This window comes from Saccoglossus kowalevskii, chromosome 7 (assembly GCF_978046115.1).
Source record: "Saccoglossus kowalevskii chromosome 7, keSacKowa6.1, whole genome shotgun sequence".
Lineage (NCBI taxonomy): Eukaryota > Metazoa > Hemichordata > Enteropneusta > Harrimaniidae > Saccoglossus > Saccoglossus kowalevskii.
This window is the reverse complement of record NC_140647.1, coordinates 37751694-37767799: the sequence shown is the minus strand read 5'-3', so window position 1 is coordinate 37767799 and position 16106 is coordinate 37751694. Positions and strand designations below refer to the sequence as shown.

Sequence of the window (16106 nt, the reverse complement as noted above, 5' to 3'; positions counted from 1 at the left end):
ACACTGAGTAGGCTTTATAGCAGCCTCCATACATGTATACCCTAAGTAGGCTTTATAGCAGTCCCCATATACTGGTATGTATACACTGAGTAGACTTCATAGCAGTCTCCATACATGTATACCCTGAGTAGGCTTCATAGCAGTCTCCATTTATGTATACACTGAGTAGGCTTTATAGCAGTCTCCATACATGCATACACTGAGTAGTCTTTCTAGAAGTCTCCATACATGCATACACTGAGTAGGCTTTATAGCAGTCTCCATACATGCATACACTGAGTAGGCTTTATAGCAGTCTCCATACATGCATACACTGAGTAGTCTTTCTAGAAGTCTCCATACATGTATACACTGAGTAGGCTTTCTAGCAGTCTCCATACATGTATACACTGAGTAGGCTTTCTAGCAGTCTCCATACATGCATCCACTGAGTAGGCTTTCTAGCAGTCTCCATACATGCATACACTGAGTAGTCTTTCTAGAAGTCTCCATACATGTATACACTGAGTAGGCTTTCTGAGTAGTCTCCATACATTCATACACTGAGTAGGCTTTCTGAGTAGTCTCCATACATTCATACACTGAGTAGGCTTTTTAGTCTCCATACATGTATACACTGAGTAGGCTTTCTGAGTAGTCTCCATACATGTATACACTAAGTAGGCTTTATAGCAGTCCCCATACATGCATACACTGAGTAGACTTTCTAGCAGTCTCCATACATGTATACCCTGAGTAGACTTTATAGCAGTCCCCATACATGCATACACTGAGTAGGCTTTCTAGAAGTCTCCATACATGTATACACTGAGTAGTCTCCATACATGCATACACTGAGTAGGCTTTCTAGAAGTTTCCATACATGTATACACTGAGTAGGCTTTATAGCAGTCTCCATACATGTATACACTTAGTAGGCTTTCTAGCAGTCTCCATGCATGCATACACTGAGTAGGCTTTATAGCAGTCTCCATACATGTATACACCGAGTAGGCTTTATAGCAGTCTCCATACATGTATACACTGAGTAGGCTTTCTGAGTAGTCTCCATACATGTATACACTGAATAGGCTTTCTTGCAGTCTCCATACATGCATACACTGAGTAGGCTTTTTAGCAGTCTCCATACATGCATACACTGAGTAGGCTTCATAGCAGTCTCCATACATGTATACACTGAGTAGGCTTTCTAGCAGTCTCCATACATGTATACACTGAGTAGGCTTTCTAGCAGTCTCCATACATGTATACACTGAGTAGGCTTTATAGCAGTCTCCATACATTCATACACTTAGTAGGCTTTCTTGCAGTCTCCATACATGCATACACTGAGTAGGCTTTATAGCAGTCTCCATACATTCATACCATGAGTAGGCTTCATAGCAGTTCCCATATTATGTATACACTGAGTATGCTTTCTAGCTGTCCCCATACATGCATATACTAAGTAGGCTTCATAGCAGTCCCCATACATGCATACACTGAGTAGGCTTTATAGCAGTCTCCATACATGTATACACTGAGTAGGCTTTCTATCAGTCTCCATACATGTATTCACTGAGTAGGCTTTCTAGCAGTCTCCATACATGCATACACTGAGTAGGCTTTATAGCAGTCTCCATACATGTATACACTGAGTAGGCTTTCTAGCAGTCTCCATACATGTATACACTGAGTAGGTTTTCTAGCAGTCTCCGTACATGCACACACAGTGTAGGCTTTATAGCAGCCTCCATACATGTATACCCTAAGTAGGCTTTATAGCAGTCCCCAGATACCGGTATGTATACACTGAGTAGACTTCATAGCAGTCTCCATACATGTATACACTGAGTAGGCTTTCTAGCAGTCTCCATACATGTATACACTGAGTAGGCTTTCTAGCAGTCTCCATACATGTATACACTTAGTAGGCTTTCTTGCAGTCTCCATACATGCATACACTGAGTAGGCTTTTTAGCAGTCTCCATACATGCATACACTGAGTAGGCTTCATAGCAGTCTCCATACATGTATACACTGAGTAGGCTTTCTAGCAGTCTCCATACATGTATACACTGAGTAGGCTTTCTAGCAGTCTCCATACATTCATACACTTAGTAGGCTTTATAGCAGTCTCCATACATGTATACACTAAGTAGGCTTTCTAGCAGTCTCCATACATGCATACACTGAGTAGGCTTTATAGCAGTCTCCATACATGTATACACCGAGTAGGCTTTATAGCAGTCTACATACATGCATACACTGAGTAGGCTTTCTTGCAGTCTCCATACATGCATACACTGAGTATGCTTTCTAGCAGTCTCCATACATGTATACACTAAGTAGGCTTTCTAGCAGTCTCCATACATGTATACACTAAGTAGGCTTTCTAGCAGTCTCCATACATGCATACACTGAGTAGGCTTTATAGCAGTCTCCATACATGTATACACTGAGTAGGCTTTCTGAGTAGTCTCCATACATGTATACACTGAGTAGGCTTTCTAGCAGTCTCCGTACATGTATACACTGAGTAGGCTTTCTAGCAGTCTCCATACATGTATACACTTAGTAGGCTTTCTTGCAGTCTCCATACATGCATACACTGAGTAGGCTTTTTAGCAGTCTCCATACATGCATACACTGAGTAGGCTTCATAGCAGTCTCCATACATGTATACACTGAGTAGGCTTTCTAGCAGTCTCCATACATGTATACACTGAGTAGGCTTTCTTGCAGTCTCCATACATGCATACACTGAGTAGGCTTTTTAGCAGTCTCCATACATGCATACACTGAGTAGGCTTCATAGCAGTCTCCATACATGTATACACTGAGTAGGCTTTCTAGCAGTCTCCATACATGTATACACTGAGTAGGCTTTATAGCAGTCTCCATACATTCATACACTTAGTAGGCTTTATAGCAGTCTCCATACATGCCTACACTGAGTAGGCTTTCTAGAAGGGTCCATACATGCATACACTGAGTAGGCTTTCTAGAAGTCTCCATACATGTATACACTGAGTAGGCTTTCTGAGTAGTCTCCATACATTCATACACTGAGTAGGCTTTCTGAGTAGTCTCCATACATGCATACACTGAGTAGGCTTTCTAGTCTCCATACATGTGTACACTGAGTAGGCTTTCTGAGTAGTCTCCATACATGTATACACTGAGTAGGCTTTCTAGCAGTCTCCATACATGTATACACTGAGTAGGCTTTATAGCAGTCTCCATACATGTATACACTAAGTAGGCTTTCTAGCAGTCTCCATACATGTATACACTGAGTAGACTTTTTAGCAGTCTACATACATGCATACACTGAGTAGGCTTTCTGAGTAGTCTCCATACATTCATACACTGAGTAGGCTTTCTGAGTAGTCTCCATACATGCATACACTGAGTAGGCTTTCTAGTCTCCATACATGTATACACTGAGTAGGCTTTCTGAGTGGTCTCCATACATGTATACACTGAGTATACTTTCTAGCAGTCTCCATACATGTATACACTGAGTAGGCTTTCTAGCAGTCTCCATACATGTATACACTGAGTAGGCTTTCTAGCAGTCTCCATACATGTATACACTTAGTAGGCTTTCTTGCAGTCTCCATACATGCATACACTGAGTAGGCTTTTTAGCAGTCTTCATACATGCATACACTGAGTAGGCTTTATAGCAGTCTCCATACATGTATACACTAAGTAGGCTTTCTGAGTAGTCTTCATACATTCATACACTGAGTAGGCTTTCTTGCAGTCTCCATACATGCATACACTGAGTAGGCTTAATAGCAGTCTCCATACATGTATACACTAAGTAGGCTTTCTAGCAGTCTCCATACATGTATACACTGAGTAGGCTTTCTTGCAGTCTCCATACATGCATACACTGAGTAGGCTTTATAGCAGTCTCCATACATGTATACACTGAGTAGGCTTTATAGCAGTCTCCTTACATGTATACACTGAGTAGGCTTTATAGCAGTCTCCTTACATGTATACACTGAGTAGGCCTTATAGCAGTCTCCATACATGTATACACTAAGTAGGCTTTCTAGCAGTCTACATACATGCATACACTGAGTAGGCTTTCTTGCAGTCTCCATACATGCATACACTGAGTAGGCTTTATAGCAGTCTCCATACATATATACACTAAGTAGGCTTTCTAGCACTCTCCATACATGTATACACTAAGTAGGCTTTCTAGCAGTCTCCATACATGTATACACTGAGTAGGCGTTATAGCAGTCTCCATACATGTATACACTGAGTAGGCTTTATAGCAGTCTCCATACATGTATACACTGAGTAGGCTTTCTGAGTAGTCTCCATACATGTATACACTGAATAGGCTTTCTAACAGTCTCCATACATGAATACACTGAGTAGGCTTTATAGCAGTCTCCTTACATATATACACTGAGTATACTTTCTAGCAGTCTCCATACATGTATACACTGAGTAGACTTTTTAGCAGTCTACATACATGCATACACTGAGTAGGCTTTCTGAGTAGTCTCCATACATTCATACACTGAGTAGGCTTTCTGAGTAGTCTCCATACGTGTGTACACTGAGTATACTTTCTAGCAGTCTCCATACATGTATACACTGAGTAGGCTTTCTAGCAGTCTCCATACATGTATACACTTAGTAGGCTTTCTTGCAGTCTCCATACATGCATACACTGAGTAGGCTTTTTAGCAGTCTCCATACATGCATACACTGAGTAGGCTTTATAGCAGTCTCCATACATGTATACACTGAGTATTCTCCATACATTCATACACTGAGTAGGCTTTCTTGCAGTCTCCATATATGTATACACTGAGTAGGCTTTCTAGCAGTCTCTATACATGTATACACTGAGTAGGCTTTTTAGCAGTCTCCAAACATTCATACACTTAGTAGGCTTTATAGCAGTCTCCATACATGCATACACTGAGTAGGCTTTCTAGAAGGGTCCATACATGCATACACTGAGTAGGCTTTCTAGAAGTCTCCATACATGTATACACTGAGTAGGCTTTCTGAGTAGTCTCCATACATTCATTCACTGAGTAGGCTTTCTGAGTAGTCTCCATACATGCATAAACTGAGTAGGCTTTATAGCAGTCTCCATACATGTATACACTTAGTAGGCTTTCTAGCAGTCTCCATGCATGCGTACACTGAGTAGGCTTTATACACTGTAGCAGTCTCCATACATGTATACACTTAGTAGGTTTTCTTGCAGTCTCCATACATACATACACTGAGTAGGCTTTATAGCAGTCTCCATACATGCATACACTGAGTAGGCTTTATAGCAGTCTCCATACATATATACACTAAGTAGGCTTTCTAGCACTCTCCATACATGTATACACTAAGTAGGCTTTCTAGCAGTCTCCATACATGTATACACTGAGTAGGCGTTATAGCAGTCTCCATACATGTATACACTGAGTAGGCTTTATAGCAGTCTCCATACATGTATACACTGAGTAGGCTTTCTGAGTAGTCTCCATACATGTATACACTGAATAGGCTTTCTAACAGTCTCCATACATGAATACACTGAGTAGGCTTTATAGCAGTCTCCTTACATATATACACTGAGTATACTTTCTAGCAGTCTCCATACATGTATACACTGAGTAGACTTTTTAGCAGTCTACATACATGCATACACTGAGTAGGCTTTCTGAGTAGTCTCCATACATTCATACACTGAGTAGGCTTTCTGAGTAGTCTCCATACGTGTGTACACTGAGTATACTTTCTAGCAGTCTCCATACATGTATACACTGAGTAGGCTTTCTAGCAGTCTCCATACATGTATACACTTAGTAGGCTTTCTTGCAGTCTCCATACATGCATACACTGAGTAGGCTTTTTAGCAGTCTCCATACATGCATACACTGAGTAGGCTTTATAGCAGTCTCCATACATGTATACACTGAGTATTCTCCATACATTCATACACTGAGTAGGCTTTCTTGCAGTCTCCATATATGTATACACTGAGTAGGCTTTCTAGCAGTCTCTATACATGTATACACTGAGTAGGCTTTTTAGCAGTCTCCAAACATTCATACACTTAGTAGGCTTTATAGCAGTCTCCATACATGCATACACTGAGTAGGCTTTCTAGAAGGGTCCATACATGCATACACTGAGTAGGCTTTCTAGAAGTCTCCATACATGTATACACTGAGTAGGCTTTCTGAGTAGTCTCCATACATTCATTCACTGAGTAGGCTTTCTGAGTAGTCTCCATACATGCATAAACTGAGTAGGCTTTATAGCAGTCTCCATACATGTATACACTTAGTAGGCTTTCTAGCAGTCTCCATGCATGCGTACACTGAGTAGGCTTTATACACTGTAGCAGTCTCCATACATGTATACACTTAGTAGGTTTTCTTGCAGTCTCCATACATACATACACTGAGTAGGCTTTATAGCAGTCTCCATACATGTATACACTGAGTAGACTTTATAGCAGTCTCCATACATGTATACACTGAGTAGGCTTTATTGCAGTCTCCATACATGTATACACTGAGTAGACTTTATAGTTTCCATACATGTATACACTTAGTAGGCTTTCTTGCAGTCTCCATACATGCATACACTGAGTAGGCTTTTTAGCAGTCTCCATACATGCATACACTGAGTAGGTTTTATAGCAGTCTCCATACATGTATACACTGAGTAGGCTTTCTGAGTAGTCGCCATACATTCATACACTTAGTAGGCTTTCTTGCAGTCTCCATACATGCATACACTGAGTAGGCTTTATAGCAGTCTCCATACATGTATACGCTGAGTAGGCTTTTTAGTCTCCATACATGTATACACTAAGTAGGCTTTCTGAGTAGTCTCCATACATTCATACACTTAGTAGGCTTTCTAGCAGTCTCCATACATGCATACACTGAGTAGGCTTTATAGCAGTCTCCATACATGTATACACCGAGTAGGCTTTATAGCAGTCTCCATACATGTATACTCTGAGTAGGCTTTCTGAGTAGTCTCCATACATGTGTACACTGAGTAGGCTTTATAGCAGTCTCCTTACATGTATACACTGAGTAGGCTTTGTAGCAGTCTCCATACATGTATACACTGAGTAGGCTTTCTAGCAGTCTCCATACATGTGTACACTGAGTAGGCTTTCTAGCAGTCTCCATACATGTGTACACTGAGTAGGCTTTCTAGCAGTCTCCATACATGTGTACACTGAGTAGGCTTTCTGAGTAGTCTCCATACATGTATACACTGAATAGGCTTTCGAGCAGTCTCCATACATGTGTACACTGAGTTGGCTTTATAGCAGTCTCCTTACATGTATACACTGAGTAGGCTTTCTAGCAGTCTCCATACATGTATACACTGAGTAGGCTTTATAGCAGTCTCCATACATTCATATACTGAGTAGGCTTCATAGCACTCTCCATACATGCATACAGTGAGTAGGCTTTATAGCAGTCTCCATACATTCATACCCTGTGTAGGCTTCATAGCAGTTCCCATATATGTATAAACTGAGTAGGCTTTCTAGCTGTCCCCATACATGCATATACTAAGTAGGCTTCATAGCAGTCCCCATACATGTATACACTAAGTAGGCTTTATAGCAGTCTCCATACATGTATACACTGAGTAGGCTTTATAGCAGTCTCCATACATGTATACACTGAGTAGGCTTTATAGCAGTCTCCATACATGTATACACTGAGTAGACTTTATAGCAGTCCCCATACATGTATACACTGAGTAGGCTTTATAGCAGTCTCCATACATGTATACACTAAGTAGGCTTTATAGCAGTCTCCATACATGTATACACTGAGTAGGCTTTCTAGCTGTCCCCATATATGCATATACTAAGTAGGCTTCATAGCAGTCCCCATACATGTATACACTAAGTAGGCTTTATAGCAGTCTCCATACATGCATACACTGAGTAGGCTTCATAGCACTCTCCATACATGCATACACTAAGTAGACTTCATAGCAGTCTCCATACATTCATATACTGAGTAGGCTTCATAGCACTCTCCATACATGCATACACTAAGTAGACTTTATAGCAGTCTCCATACATGTATACACTGAGTAGGCTTTATAGCAGTCCCCATACATGCATCACTGAGTAGGCTTTATATTAGTCTCCATCCATGTATACACTGAGTAGGCTTTATATTAGTCTCCATACATGTATACACTGAGTAGGCTTTCTAGCAGCTCCCACATATGTATACACTGAGTAGGCTTTCTAGCAGTCCCCATACATGCATACACTGAGTAGGCTTTATATTAGTCTCCATACATGTATACACTGAGTAGGCTTTCTAGCAGTATCCCATTGACAGGTTATTCTTGTTAAAGAGTATGTTCTAAACATGTCAGTGATGTTCTGTTAATTCATTGATTTTCCTTTACTTTGAATTATTATTTCAATTACTCCTATACTCAGGGATCTGATAGCTGTGAGTTTTAGGCTTAGCATTTGAAGTGTATTTATATGGTATCTCAAAGCTCACTTTACCTATTCTTAAATATACCTTAACCCTCTATAAACTTATCACATTTTCACAGAAGTTCAAAAGAGAAAATTGATTTTCGAACTTTTCATTAGATATTGGCTGTCAGAAAGACTGCTAAAGTGACAAGCTACATTAAACTTCCACAGTTTATTATTAATTGTACATCCTGCATTGAAAAAGATAATATTGATTTGTCTGCAAAACATAATACAGAAGTATTTGAAATTGATATAGACGCATTTCAATTTCTTCCTTATTTAAACAAGTGCATCATTTTGACCTCACATTCAAACATTTTCTTTTGTTTTCATTAGATATAGCAACAATGTAGCACATGACTGAAATTGAATTACCTAACTGTAAATGATAGCACTTGTAGAAATACTTTCATTAATTCATCAATCTTTTTAATGTCAATTTCACCATCTATTTTTACAATCTTACTGCTTCAAACTTTAAGAGAAGAGAAGAGAAAACTGTCTCTATTTCTTCATTTTATTTATATCACAAAACATTGATTATGTGATTTCAAACCTAGCCAATAAAGTTTTAATTATTGAGCAAGTAAGAATAGGTCAATCTCATTACATCTAATGTTGTGTATTGTTTTCTGCTATACATGTAATTATTGTTTACACAAGGACAATATTTATATCAGCAACAGAGTATTTCCTGTGAAATCTATATGCACATGTTGTATAAGGTTTTATATGTGCCATCAGCATGTCAAACAACATTAAGTTTTATTTATTTCTGCTGTTCCTGCCTAAGTGTAATGGTTGCTGTGTAAGGCTAAGTGGTATATGGAAACTAATTTTGGCTTTTTTGAATGCCATTATTTTTCTTAGCAACATTTACTTTGTTTGTGTTTTCTGTAATTTTTTTGGTAATGTTCGTTCCAAAGATTTAAAATACTGTTGTGCACAAATTTTTAATGCAAATTTATAAAAAACTTTCAAAAAACTCAGCTGATATAATTTATTTACATTCAGATATTTGAAATTATATTTCAAAATTATCTTTACTTCTTTTGTTTAGCTGCCATGGAAATGCAGAAGAGTGTTTGATACTGTGTCAGTCATTGTTGACAGCTGTTCACTGGTTGCTTAGGGGTATTTTGCATGCGTTAGAGAAGCAACGCGAAATCAAAGAAACATTAGTTATCTCGAAGAACATTGAGATGTGCAGTGAAGTGTTGAAGAGACTGTATGAAGCCAAACACACTCGAGGCCTGTTGTATATTGGAAAGTTAGAAGATGATAGTAAGTTGGGGTAATAAGGAGTGCATTTTAAGTAGTTAGTAAAATGGAATTCCAAGAATTGAATATTGACATGAAACAAACAGAGTGCGTTGTTGAATAGAAAATTTATAAGAATTATGTGAGAGAACTAGGAAGCTGTGCAAGAACACTTGAAAGCTATGTGGGAACACTGGAAAGCTGTGTAGAACCACTAGAAAGATGTGTAGGAACACTAGAAAGATGTGTAGGAATACTAGAAAGATGTGTAGGAATACTAGAAAAATGTGTAGGAACACTAGAAAGATGTGTAGGAATACTAGAAAAATGTGTAGGAACACTAGAAAAATGTGTAGGAACACTAGAAAGATGTGTAGGAACACTAGAAAGATGTGTAGGAACACTAGAAAGATGTGTAGGAATACTAGAAAGATGTGTTGGAATACTAGAAAAATGTGTAGGAACACTAGAAACATGTGTAGGAATACTAGAAACATGTGTAGGAACACTAGAAAGATGTGTAGGAACACTAGAAAAATGTGTAGGAATACTAGAAAAATGTGTAGGAATACTAGAAACATGTGTAGGAACACTAGAAAGATGTGTAGGAACACTAGAAAGATGTGTAGGAATACTAGAAAGATGTGTAGGAATACTAGAAAAATGTGATGGAACACTGGAAAAATATGTAGGAACACTGGAAAAATATGTAGGAACACTAGAAAGATGTGTAGGAACACTAGAAAAATGTGCAGGAACACTAGAAAAATATGTAGGAACACTAGAAAGATGTGTAGGAACACTAGAAAGATGTGTAGGAATACTAGAAAGATGTGTAGGAATACTAGAAAAATGTGTAGGAATACTAGAAACATGTGTAGGAACACTAGAAAGATGTGTAGGAATACTAGAAAGATGTGTAGGAATACTAGAAAGATGTGTAGGAATACTAGAAAGATGTATAGGAACACTAGAAAGATGTGTAGGAATACTAGAAACATGTGTAGGAACACTAGAAAGATGTGTAGGAACACTAGAAAAATGTGTAGGAACACTAGAAAGATGTGTAGGAATACTAGAAAAATGTGTAGGAATACTAGAAAGATGTGTAGGAATACTAGAAAAATGTGTAGGAATACTAGAAAAATGTGTAGGAATACTAGAAACATGTGTAGGAACACTAGAAAGATGTGTAGGAATACTAGAAAGATGTGTAGGAACACTAGAAAAATGTGTAGGAATACTAGAAAGATGTGCAGGAACACTAGAAAGATGTGTAGGAACACTAGAAAAATGTGTAGGAACACTAGAAAGATGTGCAGGAACACTAGAAAGATTTGTAGAAACACTAGAAAGCTGCGTAAGAAGAAAGCTATGCAAGAATTCCTGAAAACTAGAAAGAAATATACAAAATTGATTGAGTGTCATTTATTGTTTTCAGAAACCTGGAAGGGAATTGAACAGGTGTTGACCAGTATTAGAAATACATTGATTAACCAACAACAGACAGTGTTCACTAAGGAGCTAAGAGAAAAGGTTGATAGATACTTGGTGGAAATTCAAAAGTAAGGCATCACTTAATATTGCTTGTTGCACTGTTTAAATTTGTCTGATATGTTTCTCACTCTTGTGCATTGACATGATGGTTGGCAAGTGATCATATCTCTCTGAGTACTTTAAAAGTTATTAATAGTTACTTTGTGTGTGTGAGTAATATATTATGATCAGAGTAGATTTATTATCCTGATATATTGTGGGGATGATATTGCACTCTCCATTTTGATTCTGGGAGAACAATTTTTGTCTGAAAGTGTCTGACAACTTTGAAAGCTTTCAGTTTCTCCTGATGAGGAAAATAATGGGTATCCTCACCTTTAAATATTTTCAAACAATGGGTATGAGTCACTATTTAAAAATTGGCTATGAAACGCAGACAGGAAAAACTACTCATCGAGTAAACTGTTCATCAGACAATTTCATTACCGGGTAATAAGTTTCAGTCAATGTTGATAATAATCGTTTTCTCTTTAGATTACAGAACCAGCCCATTTCTCCAATTGGTGATGTTGCATTTGGTAGTAAAGTTTCTAGCTGTACAATTAACATTATGACATACATGGAAGCTGTTCTTAACATCACCATTGATATACAGCCTTTTGTAGATCAAGTTGTGCTTATCGAAAGTATCCAGGTATGTAAACTGTACCAGAGCCCACTGTAGGCTTATCAAAAGTATCCAGGTATGTAAACTGTCTCAGAGCCCATTGTAGGCTTATCAAAAGTATCTAGGTATGTAAACTGTATCAGAGCCCATTGTAGGCTTATCAAAAGTATCCAGGTATGTAAACTGTCTCAGAGCCCATTGTAGGCTTATCAAAAGTATCCAGGTATGTAAACTGTATCAGAGCCCATTGTAGGCTTATCAAAAGTATCCAGGTATGTAAACTGTCTCAGAGCCCATTGTAGGCTTATCAAAAGTATCCAGGTATGTAAACTGTATCAAAGCCCACTGTAAGCTTATCAAAAGTATCCAGGTATGTAAACTGTATCAGAGCCCATTGTAGGCTTATCAAAAGTATCCAGGAATGTAAACTGTATCAGAGCCCATTGTAGGCTTATCAAAAGTATCCAGGTATGTAAACTGTATCAGAGCCCATTGTAGGCTTATCAAAAGTATCCAGGAATGTAAACTGTATCAGAGCCCATTGTAGGCTTATCAAAAGTATCCAGGAATGTAAACTGTATCAGAGCCCATTGTAGGCTTATCAAAAGTATCCAGGAATGTAAACTGTATCAGAGCCCATTGTAGGCTTATCAAAAGTATCCAGGTATGTAAACTGTATCAGAGCCCATTGTAGGCTTATCAAAAGTATCCAGGTATGTAAACTGTATCAGAGCCCATTGTAGGCTTATCAAAAGTATCCAGGAATGTAAACTGTATCAGAGCCCATTGTAGGCTTATCAAAAGTATCCAGGTATGTAAACTGTATCAGAGCCCATTGTAGGCTTATCAAAAGTATCCAGGAATGTAAACTGTATCAGAGCCCATTGTAGGCTTATCAAAAGTATCCAGGAATGTAAACTGTATCAGAGCCCATTGTAGGCTTATCAAAAGTATCCAGGAATGTAAACTGTATCAGAGCCCATTGTAGGCTTATCAAAAGTATCCAGGTATGTAAACTGTATCAGAGCCCATTGTAGGCTTATCAAAAGTATCCAGGTATGTAAACTGTATCAGAGCCCATTGTAGACTTATCAAAAGTATCCAGGAATGTAAACTGTATCAGAGCCCATTGTAGGCCTCAAAATATCACCAACCTCAGACTGTCCTTTATCTAGTAAAGCCACCAAATATCACCACCCGCAGACTGTCCTTCAGCCAATACAGCCACCAAATACACCACCCGCAGACTGTCCTTCAGCCAGTAAAGCCACCAAATATCAACAACCTCAGACTGTCCTCTAGCCAGTATGGCCACCAAATATCACCAACCTCAGACTGTCCTTCAACCAGTACAGCCAGCATGCGAATATCACCACGCCCAGACTGTCCTTCAGCCAGTAAAACCACCAAATATTAACACCCTCAAACTGTCCTTCAGCCAATACAGCCACCAATACACCACCCTCAGACTGTCCTTCAGCCAGTAAAGCCACCAAATATCACCAACCTCAGACTGTCCTCTAGCCAGTATGGCCACCAAATATCACCAACCTCAGACTGTCCTTCAACCAGTAAAGCCACCAAATATCACCAACCTCAGACTGTCCTTCAGCCAGTACAGCCACCATGCAAATATCACCAACCCCAGACTGTCCTTCAGTCAGTACAGCCACCAAATACACCATTCTCAGACTACTCTTCAGCCAGAACAGTCACCATGCAAATATCACCACCCTCCGACTGACCTTCAGCCAATACAGCCACCAAATACACCACCCTCAGACTGTCCTTCAGCCAGTACAGCCACCAAATACACCACCCTCAGACTGTCCTTCAGCCAATACAGCCACCAAATACACCACCCTCAGACTGTCCTTTAGCCAGTAAAGCCACCAAATACACCACCCTCTGACTGTTCTTTAGCCAGTACAACCACCAAATACACCACCCTCAGACTGTCCTTCAGACAGTACAGCCACCAAATACACCACCCTCAGACTGTCCTTCAGCCAGTACAGCCACCAAATACACCACCCTCAGACTGTCCTTCAGCCAGTACAGCCACCAAATACACCACCCTCTGACTGTTCTTTAGCCAGTACAACCACCAAATACACCACCCTCTGACTGTTCTTTAGCCAGTACAACCACCAAATACACCACCCTCAGACTGTCCTTTAGCCAGTACAGCCACCAAACACTACCACTGTCATGCTGTCCTTCAGCCAGTACAACCACCAAATACACCACACTCGGACTGTCCTTTAGCCAGTAAAGCCACCAAATATCACCACCCTCAGACTGTCCTTAAGCTTGTACAGCCATCAAATATCACCAACCTTAGACTGTCCTTCAGCCAGTACAGTCACCAAATTCACCTCCTTCAGACTGTCCTTCAGCCAGTACAGCCACCAAATTCACCACATTCAGACTGTCCTTTAGCCAGTAAAACCACCAAATACACCACCCTCAGACTGTCCTTTAGCCAGTACAGCCACCAATTGCACCACCCTCAGACTGTCCTTTAGCCAGTAAAGCCACCAAATATCTCCACCCTCAGACTGTCCTTCAGCTAGTACTGCCACCAAATACACCACCCTCAGACTGTCCTTCAGCCAGTAAAGCCACCAAATATCACCAACCTCAGACTGTCTTTTTGCCAGTACAGCCACCAAATACACCACCCTCAGACTGTCCTTCAGCCAGTAAAGCCACCAAATTCACCACCTTCAGACTGTCCTTTAGCCAGTAAAGCCACCAAATTCACCACCCTCAGACTGTTCTTTAGCCAGTAAAGCCACCAAATTCACCACCTTCAGACTGTCCTTTAGCCAGTAAAGCCACCAAATTCACCACCTTCAGACTGTCCTTTAGTCAGTAAAGTCACCAAATTCACCACCCTCAGACTGTCCTTTAGCCAATATGTGTATTGTATGTGTGTGCATTCAGTCTGCTGCATAAATTAAAATAGAAAAATCACACATTTTCAATTGCTATGGGTACCTTCCCTCTGTCAATTGGCAATGAATAATCTCTTCTACTTGCTGTTTAGTTTGGTTTTCACTGTCATTGAAGATTGTCCATCATTGTCAACAATAGCATTGTTCGACTTCTTCCTGAAAACTACCAGATCAATATCTTTGATACTTTGTATGTAGGTACTCTGAATGAACTTCTGTCAGACTTGTTTATTTTGTGATGTTATCTTCAATTCTTTATTTTTAGCAAATATTTTTGTCACTTTTGGTCAAAATGTTATTCTTTAAATCTGCTACTCCATTTACTTTGATATATGACTACATCGTATGTATCTTGGATAGACCTCTATTTATTAGATTAGTTATTTCTGTGACATTAGGTAACACTCACAGCTCTACTGAAACAGCTGAACTATTTCAAATGTCATGTCACTTGTTTAAAACTTAAACTGCTATTTTTGTGATTTGTTATGCTAGAAATTACACAGAGCTACTGTGTATTTAGAGTTGATGAGGGCCAGTCTGATTGGTGTGGTGGATGCTGCTGGTAGCTCTGATGAATTGAAATGGGCCTCATTTACTTATCTCAAGGTTAGTGTTAACAATCTTTGAATTCAATTTTTTGTTGAAATGGACATACCAACGCACTAACATAAACTACACATACATTGTAGAATGTTAGTTCATTTGGAATGGATGTCCATGACCTGACTCAGTTGAGTTATGTGTTGATTACATACCTCCATACTAACATAAACTACACATACATTGTAGAATGTTTGTTCATTTGGAATGGATGTCCATGACCTGACCCAGTTCAGTTATGTGTTGATTACATACCTCCATACTAACATAAACTACACATACATTGTAGAATGTTTGTTCATTTGGAATGGATGTCCATGACGTGACTCAGTTCAGTTATGTGTTGATTACATACCTCCATACTAACATAAACTACACATACATTGTAGAATGTTAGTTCATTTGGAATGGATGTCCATGACCTGACTCAGTTCAGTTATGTGTTGATTACATACCTCCATACTAACATAAACTACACGTACATTGTAGAATGTTAGTTCATTTGGAATGGATGTCCATGACCTGACTCAGTTCAGTTATGTGTTGATTACATACCTCCATACTAACATAAACTACACATACATTGTAGAATGTTTGTTCATTTGGA

General features: G+C 39.2%; 1 protein-coding gene across 1 annotated transcript in view; it reads left to right on the top strand.

Annotated features, from left to right (window-relative positions):
- Nucleotides 1-16106, top strand: part of LOC102802799 (mediator of RNA polymerase II transcription subunit 24-like) — an 80558-nt gene that overhangs the window by 25560 nt on the left and 38892 nt on the right. Inside the window, exons 4-7 of the mRNA XM_085501539.1 lie at nucleotides 9573-9796; nucleotides 11214-11337; nucleotides 11804-11963; nucleotides 15392-15505. Coding sequence (XP_085357665.1) covers nucleotides 9573-9796; nucleotides 11214-11337; nucleotides 11804-11963; nucleotides 15392-15505 — 622 coding nt within the window. The remainder of the gene's footprint in view (nucleotides 1-9572; nucleotides 9797-11213; nucleotides 11338-11803; nucleotides 11964-15391; nucleotides 15506-16106) is intronic.